Source organism: Abramis brama, assembly GCF_963993115.1.
Source record: "Abramis brama genome assembly, chromosome: 19".
NCBI classification, from domain to species: domain Eukaryota; kingdom Metazoa; phylum Chordata; class Actinopteri; order Cypriniformes; family Leuciscidae; genus Abramis; species Abramis brama.
This window is the reverse complement of record NC_139981.1, coordinates 5659350-5680536: the sequence shown is the minus strand read 5'-3', so window position 1 is coordinate 5680536 and position 21187 is coordinate 5659350. Positions and strand designations below refer to the sequence as shown.

The window sequence follows — 21187 nt, the reverse complement described above, 5'->3', positions numbered from 1 at the left end:
CTGCAAAGCTACCTGAAAAACTATGCGCAAATGTACCTGGACAAAAGCCGTTTTAAACGCAAAGGGTAGTTACACCATATACTGATTTGAATTAGATAATAGAAGTTAAATCATAAATAAATTCAATTTGTGATTTTATTTTTGAAAGCATTCTCACTTTACAGCATTTTAACACAAGTGCCAGTAATTTTCACAGTTTCTTCAAGCATCTCGGAGACGTTCCCGCAGTTCTTCTGGATTTAGTCTGTCTCTGTTTCTTCATGTAATCACAGACGGACTCGATGATGGTGAGATCAGATCATACCGGCTGTTGTCAGACTCCTTGTGCATACACAAATCTCACTGGATTATTACAATTAATGGCAAAAAGAATGTTTGGAAATGTAAAATGATATTTCCTACTGACACACTACAGCAAAAGATATAAATAACTGACTTAAAACCATTTTTTTTGTTAACATGCCTAAGACTTTTGCACAGTACTGTACATCATGTTCAAATTTTAGATACAGAATTTTTTTTGTAGTATATAATAGTAATCTAAATAGTATATAATACACACTTGTATTTAAAATAGGATCACCCTTTATTTTAAGGTGTCCTTGTTACAGTGTAATTATACATTTAAGTACTGATATTAGTGATATTAATTAACAACATGCACTTACTAAATAATTAGGGTTTGGTTTAGAGTTAGTTGCATGTATGCATAATTCCCTGTTATTACTAGAGTAAGTACATGTAACATATGTAACAAGGACACTGTATATACACATATGTTACATTTGTCCTGTTGGATTACTCATTTTTATTACTGTAAAATGTTCCAAGTGTTTAATTGACATGTCATCCGTCTCCACAGACGTCCACCACCGTGTGGGTGCGTATAATTGATGAAAATGACAACGCACCTGAGTTTCCGGAGGAAGAGTATGTGACGGAGCTCAGAGAGGGGCCAAACACTGTAGGAGCCATCATCGCCACAGTTACTGCCATCGACCCTGACGAAGGTCTCAACGGAACCATCCGTTATGCCATCTCCAGGGGCAACCTGGCCCAGACGTTCCAGATCAATAGCATAACGGTGAGGCGCTCAGAGAGTGACGGACAGGAAGCAAGGACTGGTTTAGATACACTGATGTGTTTGGTGTTATTGGATTATTATTTTTTGCGCTGTTTGTATTTTTTCATTCTTAGAAATTCTTAGAAAACCTTGTAAATGTCAGGGAATTTTTATAACTTTATTTAAAAAAAGTTACTGTTTGAAATGCAAGAAATTCTTTTTTTCTTACCTCAGGATCACGTAACCCAATCTGAATGGTCTGAATAGAAAGTTCAAAAGAACAGCATGTATTTGAAATATAAATCTTTTTAACATTATAAATGTCTTTACTGTCATTTTTGATAAATTTAATGCATCCTTGCTAAATAAAAATATCTTAAAAAAAAAAAAAAACTTGATATCTCACAAATGACACTTGTTCTCCAATGATCCTCCACTGCTGCTCTGTTAATTGTGTGTTTGTGTGTGTCCACAGGGTCAGATAGTTGTCTTTAAGGAACTGGATTATGAGATCAGTAACGGTCACTATGTGCTGACGGTCACAGCCACAGATCAGTGTCCTATACCTCAGTTTAGACTGACCTCTAGCACCACAGTGAGTTCACGTCTGCCACACTTATAATCCTCAGATTCCTTTATGTCACACTCACACACTGTCCTGTACCGCAGGTCCTGGTGAATGTGGTAGACGTGAACGATAACGCGCCCATCTTCCCGAGTTCGTTCGAAGGTCCGTTTGATATCCCAGAGGGTCAGCCGGGGCCACGTGTCTGGACCGCTAAAGCCACGGATGCCGACTCTGGATCCAATGGAAAAGTGGAGTACAGCATCACCGCAGGGGACCTGAAAAGTGTGTGTGATGGACAGCTGATTCAGATCCAATCAGAAAAAGTATTAGTGTTGATATTTCTTGTGTTTTTTGTCTGCAGTAAAAATGTTTTCATTCCTTTCTTTCTGTCTTTCTTTATCCCAGATGAGTTTGTAATTTCCTCAGTTGAGGGAGAGTTGAGAGTGAGGAGAGATGTAGAGCTGGACAGAGAAACTATCGCCTATTACAACATCACCATTACTGCCAAAGATCTGGGAACGCCAGCGCTCAGCGCTACGGTATGCACCCTCACACACACATCTGTTCATATTCTTTTACTACGCACAAAAATATGAACTTATGGTAAAGGACATACTTTTGATTATGTGGAAAGACAATATGCCTATTGGGACACAATAAATCGTTTTGACACCACAAACCAAAACCATTGCATTTGTGTTTGTAGTTCATCAAACTAAATTCATTACATTCAAATTCATTATTACTTTAGTTTGATGTTCATCATGTAACAAAGGCCTCTTTGGCCATTAAGGCTGAATGATTGATCTAAATAGAACTAAAATCGCGATATGGCTTAGTGCAATAATCAACCCTCAAAAGCTGTGATGTGTGTTTTAGAGTGAATCACAGCTCTGAAGTTAGATTGGTTAATGTTTAAAAATGAAGAAATTAAAACTGTTGTGCTTTAAAATAAAATAATTGATTATATTATTTTTAAATAATATTAAAATATTTATATATTTATAATTTTATATTTTTAAGAATTACTATTTTTTATTATTTTATAGTCATATTGATATAAATCACAAACTTCTTGGCCAAATTGTGCATCCCGACAAACGAGCACAGCCAACCTGGAGCTTTTTTTTTATCACTATCACAGAAAAATCACAATTAGATGTTTTCCCTGAAATTGTGCTATCTGCTATTTTCTTTTCCATTCTTCACCGCAGTTAAAAACATTGAAAGAAAATCTTCTTCTGTAGGCAATATTACATAATATTAAATATTACATATCACATGCACAGATACACAAAATCAACAGGAAAATTCTAATCTTGCATAATATTTAGTATGGTTTATATTTGAATTAGTAAGCAGTGAATCACTTACATATTTCCCATAATTCATGTGGTGGTTTTGTTTTTCTGGATCAGTTGGTAGTGGGCATTCAGGTGTTGGACATTAATGATAACGACCCCATCCTGCTCAACTTACCGTATAACACCAGCGTGAGCGAGGGAGCAGCGATTTACACCTCCATCACTCAAGTGCAGGCGCAAGACTCTGACAACGGCCGCAACGCTCTCCTCACATACAGCATCACTGCCGGCAACACTGATGGAGCGTTCTACATTAATGAGACGGTAAGAGACAGAGGGATACGGGACAAAACAGCAGAGGGAGAGAATAAGAGAAGGAAATGGTAAAACTGAAAAGACTGATGTGTTCTCTCCTCCAGTCAGGTGTGCTTCAGGTGAACAGGCCACTGGATAGAGAGAGAGTGGCTGAATACAGACTCACCATCACCGTCAAAGACAACCCAGACAACCCTCGCATCGCACGCAGGGTAAATAACATGACACAACACAGCATATCGGCTAAATATGCGTTTCACAGACTGTGTGAATATCACGATCAGGTGAACACTGCAGTGAGATCTTTCACTCTTCTCAGGACTCAGATTTGTTGGTAGTTGCCGTGCTGGATGTGAATGACAACAGGCCCATCTTCACCCAGACCAGCTACAGGGGCGAAATCAGTGAAAACTCACTCACAGGTACCAAATGTTCTCTCTAACCACATTCTGATTATTAGGGTGTTCACATTGGCATTTTAACACCGAAACTTAAGGTTATGGTTAATATGTTCACAACTCCAAAACAATGCTGTGTGCTGGGAAAAATGCGCTCGTTGTATGTGCGCACCTACATATGATGGTATTTTGACCAGCTGAGAACTCGTGAAGAGATTCTAAAATGTCAAAACAGCGGCAGAAGATCTGCTGTGAGTAGACGCTGTTCTGACGCCTGTACTGAACTGTAATGGGCAACATCGCGACTATGACAAGAAAAAACAGGTATGCTTGAGCATTCTGTCCTTTTTAGGGTCTCATCTTCCTGTTTTTGGTTGGTTTACATGTATTTGGTCCGTGTTGCGTTCATATTTCATTCAAACCGCACCAGAGTTGGTTTGAAAGTGGACCGAGACTCCACTATCCACTTTTTGGTGCGCACCAGGGTTCAGATGGCAGTTTTCACACTTATTCAAATGAACCGCCCTAACAGACCAATCGCACCAGGGTTTGTTTTAATCAAAACAAACATGACAAGTGTGAACACACTTTTAGAAATGCATAGAGATTGTGTAAAGATTGTCTCTTCAAAGAGAGCTTTTTTTTCATTAATGATGAATTGACTTCAAAAGCAGCTCTACAGAAGATATTAGTGTCACCATCCAGCTCAATTCAGTTCATGTTTTGTTCTCATCAGATAATCTCAATGCAATCAAAACAATAATATTTGACTAATATAACACACCGAGGGGAAGTAAATAAAGGATGAACAGGGATCATGGTCATGACTTATTAAACATCATCACCTCCCTCTCTCTGTGTGTATGTCCATCAGGCACCACAGTGTTGATCCTGAACGGCCCTGTTCTAGCAGAGGACAGAGACATTGGGGTGAATGCAGTGGTGAGGTATCGTCTCCTGGGAGCCAGAGTGGACCTCTTCTCTATAGACTCCCTCACAGGTCAGAAGTTCAGCACAGATGTTATGGGTTATGGTCACTGTGATTTTGCCAAGTAAGACATGTTCCTGGATCAACATATTTTGTTGATCCTGGAATAATATTCATGTCCCAAAATTTAGTCCTTACCCTATCCCTACCCCTAAACCTAACCCTTCCCATAACCTTTCCCTAAAATCAGAGGGACATGATAGGTGAATAACACTGATGTTGAAGCACCTCACCCTGGTTCTAAGCCTAAACTTGACAAACTGTAAACTTGTCCCTCAAATCTGATTGGTTGATTGGAAAGTTGTTCCAGGATCAACAAAGATGTTGATCCAGGATCATGTGGTACTTGGTGAGATCACGTTCATTTTGTTTTCCTTGAGGGTGTCCAAAGGTTATTCAAAGCTCTTACATTTAATTCCCTTTAACATGCAGATACTTTTATTTCTGTTGTGTCAGATATACATGATAACAGTCGCACCACTTCCTACACACCCACAGAGTTTCTTGTAATCAAGCACCCCTCCCACTCATGACACATTGTCTTTCTCACCCCCTCTCTCTCTGTCTCTGTCTCCAGGGGTGGTATCAGTGCGTGGGGGTGCTGTTCTGGACCGGGAGGCTTTCTCTGTGCCACGGGTGGAGCTGTTTCTGCTCGGGGAGGATGTGGGAGGTTTAAACAGCAGCGTTCCACTCACAATCACTATTCTCGATATCAACGACAACCCACCTGTTTTCAATCCATCCAGTTTCACAGTACGCCTGCCAGAGAACAGCCCCACAGGTGAGAGAGACCGTATAAACTGATGGAGCTGGATTAACTGGTGGAGGAACTAGTTTGATCTGGTTTGTTGGTCCCATTTGCAGTATAATGGGAGTGGGAGTGTGTGTGATTGTTATTATTATAATAAATTAATTCATATTTATTTATAGTATTAATAAAAATAAAACATATAATAATTTCAATAATAATATAGGTTAATATTTTAAATTAAATTAAATTAAAAGTAATTTATTAATTCATTTATTTATAAATGTTTTTAATGTATACAATTTAATTAATTGTATATATGTTTTGTTAATATAAATATTAGATGAAAAATTGAGAGTAAAAAAATGTGGCTACTAACTGGAATAAATACTTTAGTTACTTACTTTAGTTGACTAAAACTAAAACTTAAATAAAATTTTAAAAAAAGATTCCATTAAACAAATATTTAAAATATAGGATCATATCTTTTTGTTGTTTACACATACATTTTTTAATCGTGATTAATTACAGAAAAATGTTTTATTAATTAGGTAATTTGTTTTAATCGATTGACTGCACTAAAAATGACTAAAACTTTAAATAAAATTAAAGAGCCTCTGAAAATTATAAAAGCTAGTTCAAAATATTAATAAATTGTATAATTGTATATACATAATACTAAAGTAACAATAAATAAATATCAGTGTTCTATTGATTTTATATTCAATAAATATATATATATATATTTATTGAACGACATCAGGCTGCGCCAGACGGAGGTTCTGAAGAAAGACTTCAGGAATCTGATCGATACGGTACGCATCACATCGCCTGAAATAACGATCATTGTGTCAGGACCGCTTCCCACGTACCGACTAGGACATGAAAAGTTTAGTAGACTATTCGCGCTAAATGAATGGTTAATGTCATGGTGCAATGAGCAGAAACTGCTCTTTGTAAATAATTGGAATCTGTTTTGGGAGCGTCCTAGGCTTTTCCGTGCCGATGGCTTACACCCAAGCAGATTCGGAGTGGATCTTCGGTCGGATAACATCTCCAAAATGTTAAATACCATTACATGACTAGTAACCAAAAGTCCAAATCATAGTCTCTCCTGCACCAATTTAAATGATATAAATACTAGTGTAGAACATTGCATAGAAACTGTGTCTATTCCTCGTTTAGTGAGATCAAATAATAATTCTACTGCAGGATCTAGGAAAAATCTAATTGTTATTAAAACAGAAAATGTTGCTATTAGTAAACAAAAACAATTTTTAAAGCTAGGTCTTCTAAACATTAGATCACTCACACCTAAGGCAGTTATTGTAAATGAAATAGTCACAGATAATAGCTTCGATGTACTTTGCCTTACTGAAACCTGGCTTAAACCTAATGATTATTTCGGTCTAAATGAGTCTACTCCATCTGGATACTCCTATAAGCATGAGCCCCGTCTGATTGGTCGTGGCGGCGGTGTTGCAACAATCTATAGAGATATTCTCAATGTTACTCAGAAAACGGGTTATAAGTTTATTTCGTTTGAAGTACTTGTACTAAATGTTACGCTCTTAGATGTTAGAAAAAAATCCATATTATCTCTAGCCTTGGCTACCGTATATAGACCGCCTGGGCCTTACGCTGATTTCCTAAAAGAGTTTGCAGATTTTCTCTCAGATCTATTGGTCAATGTCGATAAAGCATTAATTGTTGGAGATTTTAACATACACGTAGATAATTCAAATGATGCGTTAGGGGCTGCGTTTATAGATTTATTAAATTCCTTTGGGGTCAAGCAAAACGTCACCGGACCAACTCATCGTCTTAATCATACACTCGATTTAATTATATCATATGGAACCGATCCAACCGATATAGATATCATTCCACAAAGTGATGATGTCACTGAACATTACTTGGTAACTTGCATATTACGTACTGCTGTAATATGTCATGCTGCGCCGCGTTATCGACCAGGCAGATCAATCCTTCCATCCACCATAGATAATTTCTCAAATTGCTTATCTAATCTGTCTCAGCTGCTGCCTGAACCCAAACAAACAGATGAACTAGAAGAACTAACTAGCACTATGAGCACCATTCTCTCTAGAACATTGGATGTTGTTGCACCCATTAAATTAAAAAAGGTCAGAGAGAAAATTAAAGCACCATGGTACAATAATACTACGCATGTTCTAAAGAGAGAAACCTGTAATTTAGAGCGTAAATGGAAACAAACTAATTTAGAGGTCTTTAGAATCGCGTGGAAAGACAGAATGTCACGTTAAAGCGGCCCTAAGTAAGGCCCTAAAAGTGGCCAGGGCTGAGCACCTCCGCAAACTAATAGAAAATAACCAAAACAATCCAAGGTTTTTATTTACCACCGTGGCTAGACTAACAAATAAACAGACATCACCCGAACAAAATATCCCGTTACAGTTTAGTAGTAATGATTTCATGAACTTCTTCACTGAAAAAATAGAAAACATCAGAACCACAATTGTAAACGTTCAACCCTCAATCGCGCCTTATAATTCAGCCTCAATTATCCCCCCGCAAGAACAATTACAGTGCTTTACAACTATAGAACAAAAAGAGTTAAATAAACTTATCACTTCATCTAAAACAACAACATGTTTATTAGATCCTATACCAACTAAACTACTGAAAGAAGTGTTACCTGTAGTGGAAGAGCCTCTCCTCAATATTATTAACTCATCTTTATCTTTAGGTCATGTTCCAAGAACATTTAAACTGGCAGTTATAAAACCTCACATTAAGAAACCACAATTAGATCATAATAATCTAGCAAATTATAGACCCATTTCAAATCTTCCATTTATGTCTAAAATACTAGAAAAAGTTGTGTCCGCTCAACTGGGCTCTTTCTTGCAAGAAAATGATATCTATGAAAAGTTTCAGTCAGGATTCAGGCCGCATCATAGCACTGAAACTGCGCTCGTTAAAATCACAAATGATTTACTTTTAGCTTCTGACCAAGGCTGTATCTCAATACTAGTTTTACTTGATCTAAGTGCTGCGTTCAATACTATAGATCACACAATACTCTTAGATCGACTACAAAATCATACTGGTGTTCAAGGACAAGCATTAAGCTGGTTTAGATCATACTTATCTGACCGCTACCATTTTGTCTATTTGAATGGAGAAAAATCGATCAGAACTTCAGTAAACTATGGAGTGCCGCAGGGATCTGTGTTGGGCCCTCTATTATTCTCAATATATATGATGCCACTTGGAAATATTATAAGGAAACATGGAATTAGTTTCCATTGTTATGCTGATGACACTCAAATATATATTACTAGAGTTCTTACTAGATCAAGAAAATATGATCATATAACACCGATTTTATCATCACTGCATTGGTTACCTATAAAGTTCCGTATTAATTACAAGGTATTGCTACTGACTTATAAAGCCCTAAACGGCTTAGCTCCAGTCTATTTAACGGATCTTCTATCGCCCTATAATCCATCGCGCTCTTTAAGATCAATAAATTCGAGGCTTTTGGTCATACCTAGGATATCCAGATCAACCAAAGGAGGGAGAGCATTTTCACATTTGGCTCCGAAACTCTGGAATAGCCTTCCTGATACAGTTCGTTGCTCGGACTCGCTCTCCCAGTTTAAAACTAGATTAAAGACGCATCTTTTCAGCCAGGCATTCATATAATATTTTTAATCTTACAGTTCAAACTACAATCCGGCCTCTAGTTCATAAATGCCAGAGGAGAACTGGCCCCGACTGAGCCTGGGTTCTCCCAAGGTTTTTTTTTTATGGAGTTTTTTTCGGTTCCTTGCCACTGTTGCCTTTGGCTTGCTCAGTTGGGGATATTTTGGGGATATTTAATTTTATTTTATCAATCAATAAATTCCACTAGAAACAAACCTTGTTGTATTATTTTATTTTAATTTAATACTGTGAAGCTGCTTTGATACAATCTGTATTGTGAAAAGCGCTATACAAATATACTTGATTTGATTTGATTTGATTTGATATATATATATATATACTATTGTGTTAAAGGTGTGTTATGTGGCATTGTGTGTATTTTCAGGTGTGGTAGTAACGCAGCTCTCGGCGAGCGACGCTGACGCCGGCTCTAATGGTTGGTTGCAGTATCGGTTAGACACCGGCGCTCAAGACCGTTTCATCGTTGACGCGCTCTCTGGTGCGGTTCTGGTCGGCAATGCTACACTGGACCGAGAGGAACGTAGCTCGTACCGGCTGGTTGTCATAGCAACTGACCGAGGCACGCCCTCTCTCTCCGGGACAGCGACATTGTCTGTTGTTCTAGATGACATCAACGACTCACGTCCTCGTTTCATACGCCCTGTGCAGACGATCAGCGTCAACGAGTCAACTCCACCCGGAGAGGTCGTAGCTACGCTCACCGCTGAGGACCCTGATCTACGACCCCGTCTGGAGTATTACATCATCTCTGTGGAAGCAAAGGATGATGGGAATAATCCAGTGGATGGGCTGCAGCAGTCGTTTGGGATTGACTTTCACACAGGTGGACCACATTATAAGACATCTTTGTTGCATAAGCTGCACTTTCAGCCCTCTGAGATGCCACATATAACTCTTCTTCTGGAATTCAGCAACTAAACACTACATTTTTATTAATAATCTATTTTCTACAGATAAAATTAACTCTGTTGTGCTCTGGTATTTAAATATTTGTGTCCATCTTCTCAGGGGCTGTGTTTGTACGAAACCCCTTGAACCGAGAGCTGGTTGCCACTTTTGAGATCATCGTTTCTGTGCATGATAACGCCAGTGATGTTATTGACATGTCAGTCAGTGTACCTAACGGTAAGAAAGATCTTTCTGTCTTCTTTATTCTTTCTGTCTTTCTCTCTTTCCTGTTTTCTACTGTTATTTATCTATTTAAACCTTTCCTCCATTTAAGAATAGTTATATTGCAAACTTTTTTTCTTTTCTTGCTCCTATTGAAAGAACCAGCATGTGTTCAATCGGGACGACGTGTCCCCACCAGTCTTATTAACTAGCTTGACCAGCAAAGTTAACCAGTTTTGCCAGAAAATCCTTGCTGGTAACTTTTGCCAGTTTGCTAGTTTGTCAGGTTTGTCAGGTTTTCCTTCCAATGGTTTCCATTATCTAGACCAGCACTAAACCAACCTGTGGATAATTATTTGCTGTTTCTCAAACTCATTTAAATCTGATTTCTCTCCACAGCCAAATTGACCATCAACGTGCTGGATGTGAATGACAACGCTCCTCGTTTTCGCCCTTTCGGCGTGGCGAACTTCTCCGAGAGGATTCTGGAGGGTGCTGTGGCCGGTACCACACTGCTGTCGGTGACGGCTGTTGATCCTGATAAAGGACCCAATGGACAGATCATCTACCAGCTCCTGCACCTGCCCCGTGGAGACTACATAAGACTCGAAGACCCATCTACAGGTTGCACATTTGCATTTCTGCAACATTTCTATTGACCAATCAGTGTTCTAACCCTAAACCCTCAAAGATTGAAATTTGAAATTTTATGAAACACCTTACTGATTTAATTCCACCTCTAAACTATTTCACGGATGTCTTTCGATATCGCCGTCCACAGGTAAAATTGTGGCCAATCGGACGGTAGATTATGAACAAGTGCAGTGGTTGAACTTCACGGTGCGTGCTCAGGACTATGGCACACCTCCTCGCTTCGCTGAACTTCCTGTCTATCTGCGCATCGTTGATGTCAACGACAACAACCCAGTCTTTCAACAACCTTTATATCAGGTACATCAGCACAGACCAGATAATCAGGCTACTACTTCCCAGTTGCATTCATGAAGCATTATAATAACTCCTACAGTGGAGTCAAACAGTCTGAGACTTTAGTGAAAATGCTTCTGTGTTGCTTTTTGATAACTTTTTAATTACTAATTATATTATGAATTGTTAGTATTAAGTATGACCAATGTCACTGATTTGCTAGAACTAGAAATGGAACTAGAAATATGTCATGCTTCATATTTTTTAGAAATGGTATTTTAAATCTAGACTATAGGACCCCACTGTATTTGAAAACTATGTTAAAATATTTCGGTGTAGAAAGTAAAGAAAGTATGGTTTACACTAAAATATTAAACAGCACAACTGTTTTCAACATTGATAACAATAAGAAATGTTCCTTGTGCAGCAAATCAGTAATCCGAATGATTTCTGATCATGTGTCACTGTTGCTGAAAATTCAGCATATAAAATAAAATATATTAAAAATAGAAAACAGTTATTAGTAATGTTTCACATTTTTGATCAAATAAATGCAACTTTGGTGAGCATACAATAAGACACTTTTAAACCAAAGCGTTTGTCTATGTGTGTACAGAAGTCCATTTTTGAGGATGTTGCACTCGGCACCATCATTGTGAGCGTGAGTGCGACAGATGCAGACTCCGGCCTGTTTTCTGTCATTGAATACGGGCTAGTTGATGGAGAGGGCAAGTTTGGCATCACACCCACTACGGTAAGTGTGTTGGTGTGAAAACAAAGCAAAGACAAAAAGAAATGTCATGTATAATGTTTTATATTCAATATTGATGTCCTTTTTTATCAGGGTGACATCTACGTCCTGTCTGCCCTGGACAGAGAGACCAAAGATCGCTACACTCTCACAGCCTATGCCAGAGACAACCCTGGCGGCAGCCCCAACAATCGCAGAGAAAACTCCGTCCAGGTGTGGATGAGCTCCAAAAAATATGAAATTGAGCCCAGTTGATTGCATCTAAAATCATTTGAATGCACTTCACATGATCACAATTATGAGTTCCAAACACGAAAATAGAAACTTGGTTCTGACTCGATCTAGATCTGGCTCATTCAGACGCAACCAGATTAATCTGTGTCCTCCTCTCTGTATGGAATCAACATTCAAACAACCTGTTCTGCAAAACTGCTAAGACCAGTTGACCACAGGCACATGAAAGAAAAACCAAACATGGATAAAATGATTTGAGCAAGAGAGACCGTGACGCAGACAAGGCAGAGTGCACTTCACTTCCAGTTCCTGTTTAAGAAGGATATGAAGAGAGCATCAGCTGTACAAATGAAGTTTCACAAGATGTGAAGATTGTGGGTTGGCCGAGCGTTCAGCCCACACTTCCTCTATTCACTTTGATGGTACGAGGAAGTGGGAAGTATAGAAGCAAAACAAGCAGAAAATTAAAATGCCATCAGCTGGTGCAAAGTACAATACAAACATTGCATAATACTTAAGAATTATTTAAAGCACCAAATGCAAGTATAATGCACTAAATCAGCCTTGGTCAGTCCAGTTGTGCAGTAACTTTTTGGGAACTGCATCATCATTATTCATTACGTGTGTTTGAAATCAAATTGTTGGTTTGCTGTATCCCCAACCAGTGTTTAGATATCAAACTCGCTTGCACATGTTTGCATGTGCAAGTTTCAGTTTCATGTGAAGAGTTTTGCATGAGCCGACCTCAGATACTTGACAAAACAAACAAAACAGTTTTGTTGTGGTACTCCACCTTTAACACCTCTGTATCAGATCTCTGAACTTATGTTTCTGTATCTCTCAGGTGCAGCTGACAGTGATGGATGTAAATGACTTCCGTCCACGTTTCTCAGAAAGAGTCTTCACCACTAGTGTGTTTGAGAACGAGCCGGTTGGGACGTCGGTGATCACACTGAAGGCCACTGACCTCGATGAGGGCGAGAATGCATTACTTACCTACAGTCTACAGGGCCCTGGAGCGGGTACAACACACAGAAATACACACACATGGGTTGCGCAATTGGCTCTCTTTTAATTAATGAGCTGGAGTTTGCCCACCGGATGTTGAAATGGAACTTGAATTGGAATGACAGAAAGAGGAATTTAACACATTAGCCCAAGACAACAACCAACTGAGCAAGAGTAGAGCACTTATTAGATGTTCCAACAAGACACATAAAATGTTCAAATTACAGTGTCCCTTCTTGTTTTCTACCTTGATAACAAAGCAATTCAAATTCAGGAAATGAATTGGAAAGTAAAGGCAGTACAGTACAACTACAGCGTTTGATATTGTTGCTGATGTCTCTTCCTCTCTCTTTTACAGATGCATTCTCTCTGGATCCTGACACTGGGCTGATTCGCTCCCTGCGGTTACTGCAGAGTTTTGAGAGGTTTAATCTGACTATGGTGGCGACCGATCATGGCAGACCTCCCCTCTGGGGCACCGCCAGTCTTCAGATCACCGTCATAGATGTCAATGACAACAGGCCTGTCTTTGTGCGGCCTGCCAATGGCACTATCATGCATATACTAGAGGTGTGTAACGGTGAAAAACAATCACTCATTATTTTTATTACTAAAGCATATTGTCATTTCCTTATGTTGCCATCCACCTATTTTTATTCAAATTTTGGGATATTGCATAAAAAAAACGCTGGATAGAAACGGCAAGATGTGCAAAATTCTAAAAATGCAAACGGATACATTTTTTATCTGATAAGAAGACATGCACAGAAACTATAATGGAAACACATTTACTGAATAAATCCCTTTATGCGCAACAAAAAGCTTACGTGGCTTTGCCTCAACAGAGGATGTGTTTGGATAATTGGATAAATGGATAATTGAATTGCATAGCATCTCAAATATTGGTTTGATTATTCTGAAATGCCTGAGCCAAAGTCTTTCATCAGAATGATTTGGTATAATGACCTCTCAGAAGAGTCTCACACGATCGCGCTCCCAAACACCAGGCATCCGAACGCAAGATAAAATGACGCCGATTATTGAGTTTCGTCTGTGTGCTCTGAGACGCAAGTCATTTCTGATGTAGGAAAAAAGAGCAACAGTGGCTTCCACCGATTGCAGCAACTTTCATTTTATTACAATAATTTTGCGCCAATTTCCCAGGAATTGACAGATTTGTTCTCTTGAAAACATGGGATGGAAACGCTGCTTTATTCGAAATGTTTTATGTGATATTCCAATTTTGTGCATAATGTAAATTTGCGACTTTGGATGGAAACAGTATTGTAATTCAAGGCAGGGTTCCTCACTCATCTTACAAAGTACAACTCAACCACTTTGATGTGTTCTCAGCTATTACTTCTTTTGTCTTAGTCATTGTCTTTCTCACATCCCAAGGTACATCAAAGGAATATACTTTACATCTGACAGCCAGACTGAAAAGATCATGTTGCTAAAAAGAGTGTGTCAAATTTAATTGTGGAGCCCAAGTGATGAAAACGACCCCAGTGTCTCAGAGGTGTTAGCCATAGTGTCATAGCAGATAGTATTTTGAGTACTTTTAAGAAAACTTCGTAAGTTCCTTTTAAAGTAAGTGCAATCTTCAATACAATCTTTAAAACCCACAGACTGTGGTGCATCCGAAATAGCATACTAAGTAGGTACTACATTTGAATTTGAACTTACTTTGCGACCGTTTAAAAATTGTTCTATATAGTATGAATATGGGTTCTATATAGTCACATGGAGGTCTGCCGTATTTCATGTCCCATATCTGGATTGTAAGAGATTGGATGACCTATATTTGGCATGTATAGACATGTATGAGTGAGCATTCTCTCATGTTTTGTGTGTGTGGATGCAGGAACAGCCTCCTGGGCTGGTGGTGTATGAAGTGTTCGCCACAGACGAGGATGAGGGGGTGAATGGAGAGGTCCGCTACAGCTTCCTTCAGACTGGAGCCGGAAACAGAGACTGGGAGAACTTCCATATTGATGCAGTGACAGGAGTGATCACCACTGCGGTTAAACTGGACAGAGAGAAACAAGCCCTGTACAGCGTGAGTCTTTCTTTTTAAACAAGGCCACTGAAAAAGATGCACTTTAATGACACAATTCAGGACACAATTCAAAATAAAAGATAAGTGAAAACTGGTCATAAATGGTACAATAACTATTTAAATCTCTGTATTTGTGTGTAGCTTGTTGTGGTGGCGTATGACCTTGGACAGCCCGTCCCATATGAGACCATGCAGCCGCTACAGGTGGCTCTGTCTGACATCGATGACAATGAACCTGTCTTCCTTAAACCTCCGGTAATGTTTTGATTACTGTTTTTTTCTCTCTAAAGATCACATATATTACTCTATTTTTTAAGTACAGACTGTAGGCCAGTTTAGGTGCATTAGGCGATTTCTAAGAAATTCTGTTGAAAGCAGATCGGACCGAGCACCACAACACACTTGTAGCCAATCAGCAGTAGGGGGCGTGCCCACTCATGATGGGAGAGGAGAGAGAGTGAGCAAGAGGAAAGACTGTAGAAAGAGAGATGGCTGAGAGACATTACAAAAGAGAAAAGGTCAGAGGAATATCACTGGAAAAAGAAGGGTTATGATCAGGCAAGAGCTTTAGGACCCGTGTTAATATTAGAAAAGCTTTCCAGCGTTGGAGAGACCTAAGTGGGAAGACCTGAAAACAGATACAGAGATTGTGTTGCTTCTTCTCCATACCTGAGTAACATTGGTTTTGCTGTTTCTCAGAACTGAGATAGGCTGTTGTTGTAATGTTAGCTGTAGTAACAGGACAGTTTTTAGTGTCACTGTCTGTCTGGAGCTGCTGTAATGCTGGCGACTAACAACCAACTCTTGCTCATCTGTACTGAATGTTCATTTTTTGTTCTTCCTTGTCGTTCGTTCATCATCTTCGCTTTATTTTGCACGTAGCATTATTTTGCTTCACTTCAGCTATGATAAAGACACATCCACTCTTGCATTGCATGTTCGTGCATTTTGGGGGCAGAGGGGTGTGTTTGTTTCAACTTTTACATCATGAAATGTGATGTTTGGAAATTTTCTTACCACCCATTGCTTAAATCTTGACTTCTGTCTGTTGCGTGTATTTCAGAGAGGAAGTTTGCCGTATCAGTCTCTGTCGGTACCGGAGCACTCGTCTCCTGGGACTGTTGTGGGTAATGTGACGGGTGCAGTCGATGCAGACGAGGGCTCTAATGCTATCGTCTACTATTTCATCGCAGGTGCGGACACAACGTTAAAGCACAAAAATGAACCCCTGTAGATGCACTTGCATCATTATACCATGCTTATCCAATGTTAGGCTCCATTCAGGCAGTAGAAAAGGAATTTTGGATAATCTGCAATGCCTGAATTAACATGTATCTGTCAGTAATCTCTCTGCCGAACATATTAATGAAAGAATATACATGAAGGTCAGTGAACCTAGGTCTCAAACGAACACTTTTACTTAACTACTGGAGGTCAAGACTCTTTCTTCATAGAACATTTCCGCCTGCAGTTGCCAATGAATTCCTCAGTTTGCACAATTTCATTGCAACAGCAGAAGTTGCTGAAATTCAGATTTCTGAGAAACTTCACTTGTAAACTTAGCAAAACAATGACTATGTTCAAAATAGAACACTAACCTACTACTCTTACTATATCTGCAGTATATAGTATGTATGCCATGTACAGTATGCAAAATATCTGTATGCATTGGATACTCAGATGACCTACTGTAGTACATTTGTTAAACTATGTGCAATACAATAAAGCTTACTGTGCTGAATACTATCCTTCAATCCAGTGTGCTTGACATGACAAGTGGACAAAATTATAGCAATGATTTTTAATATCTTTATTAATTCATTATTTGATCAAACTGCCATTAAGTTATTTTTGCACATTTGATAGTTTAGCAAAAGCTTTTTACTATTTAAAAGAATAGTAGGCCATGTGAAGTGTATACTGCACAGAATTCAGTGAATAGTAAGGTAGTAAGGTGCACAGCCAGTGTAAACGTTCCATTAACTGCATTGCTAATGTTCTTCTCTAGGAGGCAATACCGAAGGAAACTTTGTAATGAGTGTGGCCGGGGTTTTACGTGTCAAGAAAGATCTGGATCGGGAAGAAATCCCAATGTATTCCATAATCGTTAAAGCTTCCAGTAACCGAAGCTGGACTCTTCTGAGAAGTCAAAGGTCACAGCGGGCCCAAATACTTGACCCGAGCCGTGATCCCACATTACAGGAAGTTAGAATCTTCCTTGAGGACATCAACGACCAGTCTCCAAGATTCACAAAGCTGGAGTACACTGCAGGTAACAGATTTGTTTTATTTTGATAATATTTTCAAGTTTTTTTTTCTTTATTTAATTATTTTGATGTTAATTAATCTGTATGTATTATTTTATTTCAGTTTTCTGAGCACTGTTTTTAGGTTGACTTAATTTTGGGCTTTCATTTATTTTGCATTAAATATTGTATTTTTATTACTATTATTATTATGGTAGCACTTTATTTTACAGTCCTGTTCCCCATGTACAGTCCTATTACCCAGTTATTGTAATAACTTAAAATCTCATTAAAAGCATAAAAAGTGACCAAGACCTTCATATAACAAAAAATATATATATTGTTTATTAAATAAATAATATTTGCATTTATTTAATATTATTATTATTGTTATATAAATTATATTTTAATATAAAGCAACCCCTGGGACAATCCCTATGGTATGTCCTCCTAATTTATATATCTAGTAAACGTGTGTATGTGTAAGCTTATTTGTCTCTCTCTCTCTCTCTACCAGGGGTGGCTGCAGATGCTAAAGTTGGCTCTGATCTGATCCGGGTTCAAGCGATTGATAATGACATCGGCAACAACAGTCTTGTCCTTTATCACATTCTGTCCATCCGCTACATCAAACTGCATTCCAATGACTCTGAAGACATGGGCAACGTCTTCATCATCGGTCGGTGTGCTCTACACATTCTTCACATTTCTGTTGAAATGAATGGCATCTATTGGTGTTATTTTTAGTGACTTTTCTTTCTTTTCAGGTGAGACTGATGGAATCATCCGTACGTTTGACCTGTTCATGGCGTATGATCCGGGTTATTTTGTGGTGGAGGTGCTGGCGAGAGATCTGGCAGGACACAGTGACGTGGCTATGGTGGGCATTTACATTCTGAGAGATGACCAGCGGGTGAAAATCGTCATTAATGAGATACCAGAGCGTGTCCGGCTGTTTCAGGAGGAGTTTATAAACCTGCTCTCAAACATCACGGGAGCCATAGTCAACACTGATGACGTACAGGTATATGTATGTTTGTTCTGTCATTCATATTGTGAGAAATAAGATTACTCGCCAATCTGTACAAAGTTCTCCTGTCATGGCTATGCAAATGAGTTAATTCAGATATTTCATTCCCATAGTTTCATGTGGATAAGAAGGGAAGAGTGAACTTTGCTCAAACTGATGTTCTGATTCATGTGGTCAACAAGCAGACAAACCGTATTCTGGATGTGGAAAAGTAAGAGTTATATACCAAACATGACCAATGCATGTCAATTAGTTGTTTCTTGAACTTTGTCACAGGGGTTGCTTCTTATTAAAATAACATATTTTTAAAATCAATTAAATAAAATATTATTTGTATAATAAATGGTTTAATAAATAGTATTAAATAATGTTTTAAATATGGTCACATTAAAATTTCTTGGAACGTTTTACCACAGCGTTCTCTTTTTTTAATGATTTTAATGAGATTTTGAGGCTGTTTAGGATTTTTTATTTTTTTACCCTTGATCAAGATCCTGACTTTCATTTCTGCACTATGACAATCCATCATAAAAATATTGTTTATTGCATGTTCAAAACTTAACAAAAAGTAAAAAATAAATAAATGTACTTCCATAGTAACATCCAAATACAGTGATGACTTCTTGCCTTGGAATAGTCTCATCCACAGTTACTTCGATCCATTGAGGACGATCGATTCACTGAACTGATTTATTGGTTTTCAGGGTGATTCAAATGATCGATGAGAACATGGAGCAGTTGAGGAATCTGTTTAGAAACTACAACGTTTTGGACGTTCAGCCTGCCGTGACTGCACGCGCACCTGATGACCTCACCACCTTACAGGTGTGTGTGTGTGTATTTGTATTCAGTGTATTTGCTGTATCAAGAATACATTATATCCAGAACGAACACCTCTTATCTCTTCCAGATGGCCATTATCATCTTGGCAGTTTTACTCTTCCTTGCCGCCATGTTGTTTATCCTGATGAACTGGTATTACCGCACAGTGTGAGTATTTTAAGAACAGATTATGTCATGTATTACATTCTGAATGAACTGGGATTAGTCAGGGCACTTGACAATTTTTCGATCTTTTAGAGAAGATGCATTCGATTCTCATTGAAAGAAGGAACACATAAGATCCTCTTCTGCCACTTGGCATGTTCACTCACTTCCTGTTGAGATAACTCATGTTATCTGTGGTTCTATTATGTGTGGGTCTTTAATTATAAGCATTCAAGTTTTTTGTTTGTGTTTTAAACAGGCACAAAAGGAAGCTGAAGGCAATTGTTGCTGGCTCCACAGGTAAAATGCTGGGAATGTCCCATCCCTCCGATTGGAGGAAGCAGAGACTAATCCTCACACATGTTGAAGTTGGACAAACATGGCTTTGTGTTAGTGTTGTTGTTACTGTAATCTCTCTCTATCTGCAGGAAATCAGGGGTTGATGGATATTCTGGATATGCCCAACACTAACAAGTACACGTTTGAAGGGTGAGTCAGCGATAGAACGATGTTGGTGATATGAGCCTTTTTGTATTGCCGCTTTTCCTACCATCAGGCCAAACCGTTCTCGTTGCTTAAACATTCCATTCCGCGCCGATCCGGTACAGCCATTACAGATATGGTATCATTTTCCACTGTGGGGCTGATAACGGAGCTCTTTGGAATGTAATACAAATCCGTCAGTCTTTGCATTGGTAACACAAGAGTTTACGGATTATATGAGAAGTAAATAGCGACTGCGTTATGGAGGATGATCAGGTATTTTTTCAATTTTATTATTAACTATTAACTTATTTACTTCGCAAAATAGCACGCTTGGCCTGCTACAGAGAAATGACCAATCCTAAGTGTCGACGTCACTACACTCATTCTACCAGCACAGTTCAGCATGGTTAGACAACTGTGCTGAGAATATATGTTAGCAGGGTTCCAGACTGCTAAAATGGTCACATGTGTGACAAAACATAAAATACACTTACTGTATGTGACAACATTCAAATATGTTCAAAAATAAAGAGTTGGTTATTATATGTATCACAATGCTTCTCTTTCTCTGTATGTGTTTATAGAGCGAATCCAGTGTGGCTGGATCCTTTCTGCAGGAATCTGGAGTTAGCTGCACAGGCGGAGCATGAGGATGATCTTCCTGAAGATCTGAGTGACATCGCTGACCTCTGGAACAGCCCGGCTCGCACACACGTAACTCGCACACAGGAACACTGTCAGAATCATGCCACATCACAAGAACATAAACCTTCTCTTTGTAAAGTACAGAACTGATATCTTGCCTTTGTAGAGTCTAAATTGACATCTTGACTTTATAGGGTACTGAATATATTTCTTTTCTTCCATAGGGTACATTTGGACGTGAGCCTCAGGCCTCTAAACCAGAGGATGACAGATATCTACGAGCTGCTATTCAGGAGTATGACAACATTGCCAAACTAGGGCAAATCATGAGAGAGGGACCCATCAAGGTTAGAACACGCACTGCAAATCTAACATCTAACTCAAGAGTATCTGATAAAGCTGTTAAGGCTGGAGTACATAAACAAGGCCAACCAAATGAAAATAACATGAACAAACAGAAGATGGGATCATCATAGAGCTTCAGTGCTTTTTGAAGACTGATTTGTAGACACAAACTCATGCGATAACATATTTCAAATGCATTTTGAGTTTAGAATCACCGTTTATGGTGTTATTTTGTCCAAAATTTTGGGACCCTTAAGC

The 21187-nt window shown here is 38.7% G+C and overlaps 1 protein-coding gene across 2 annotated transcripts in view; it reads left to right on the top strand.

Annotated features, from left to right (window-relative positions):
• Positions 1-21187, top strand: part of cdh23 (cadherin-related 23) — a 232804-nt gene that overhangs the window by 207366 nt on the left and 4251 nt on the right. Inside the window, exons 1-31 of one of the 2 annotated variants that reach the window (XM_084093483.1) lie at positions 195-287; positions 863-1084; positions 1539-1658; positions 1733-1913; positions 2037-2170; positions 3050-3259; positions 3355-3462; positions 3570-3672; positions 4523-4648; positions 5214-5417; positions 9466-9924; positions 10110-10226; positions 10611-10835; positions 10993-11162; positions 11755-11892; positions 11983-12102; positions 12968-13145; positions 13490-13701; positions 14996-15190; positions 15332-15445; positions 16254-16383; positions 17199-17462; positions 17954-18115; positions 18204-18460; positions 18580-18677; positions 19171-19291; positions 19377-19456; positions 19713-19753; positions 19882-19942; positions 20524-20653; positions 20809-20931. In XM_084093483.1, coding sequence (XP_083949609.1) covers positions 282-287; positions 863-1084; positions 1539-1658; positions 1733-1913; positions 2037-2170; positions 3050-3259; positions 3355-3462; positions 3570-3672; positions 4523-4648; positions 5214-5417; positions 9466-9924; positions 10110-10226; positions 10611-10835; positions 10993-11162; positions 11755-11892; positions 11983-12102; positions 12968-13145; positions 13490-13701; positions 14996-15190; positions 15332-15445; positions 16254-16383; positions 17199-17462; positions 17954-18115; positions 18204-18460; positions 18580-18677; positions 19171-19291; positions 19377-19456; positions 19713-19753; positions 19882-19942; positions 20524-20653; positions 20809-20931 — 4809 coding nt within the window. In that variant the 5' untranslated portion in view covers positions 195-281. Of the gene's footprint in view, positions 1-194; positions 288-862; positions 1085-1538; positions 1659-1732; positions 1914-2036; positions 2171-3049; positions 3260-3354; positions 3463-3569; positions 3673-4522; positions 4649-5213; positions 5418-9465; positions 9925-10109; positions 10227-10610; positions 10836-10992; positions 11163-11754; positions 11893-11982; positions 12103-12967; positions 13146-13489; positions 13702-14995; positions 15191-15331; positions 15446-16253; positions 16384-17198; positions 17463-17953; positions 18116-18203; positions 18461-18579; positions 18678-19170; positions 19292-19376; positions 19457-19712; positions 19754-19881; positions 19943-20523; positions 20654-20808; positions 20932-21187 lie in introns of those variants that run through there. The other variant, XM_084093482.1, reaches the window with a different exon arrangement.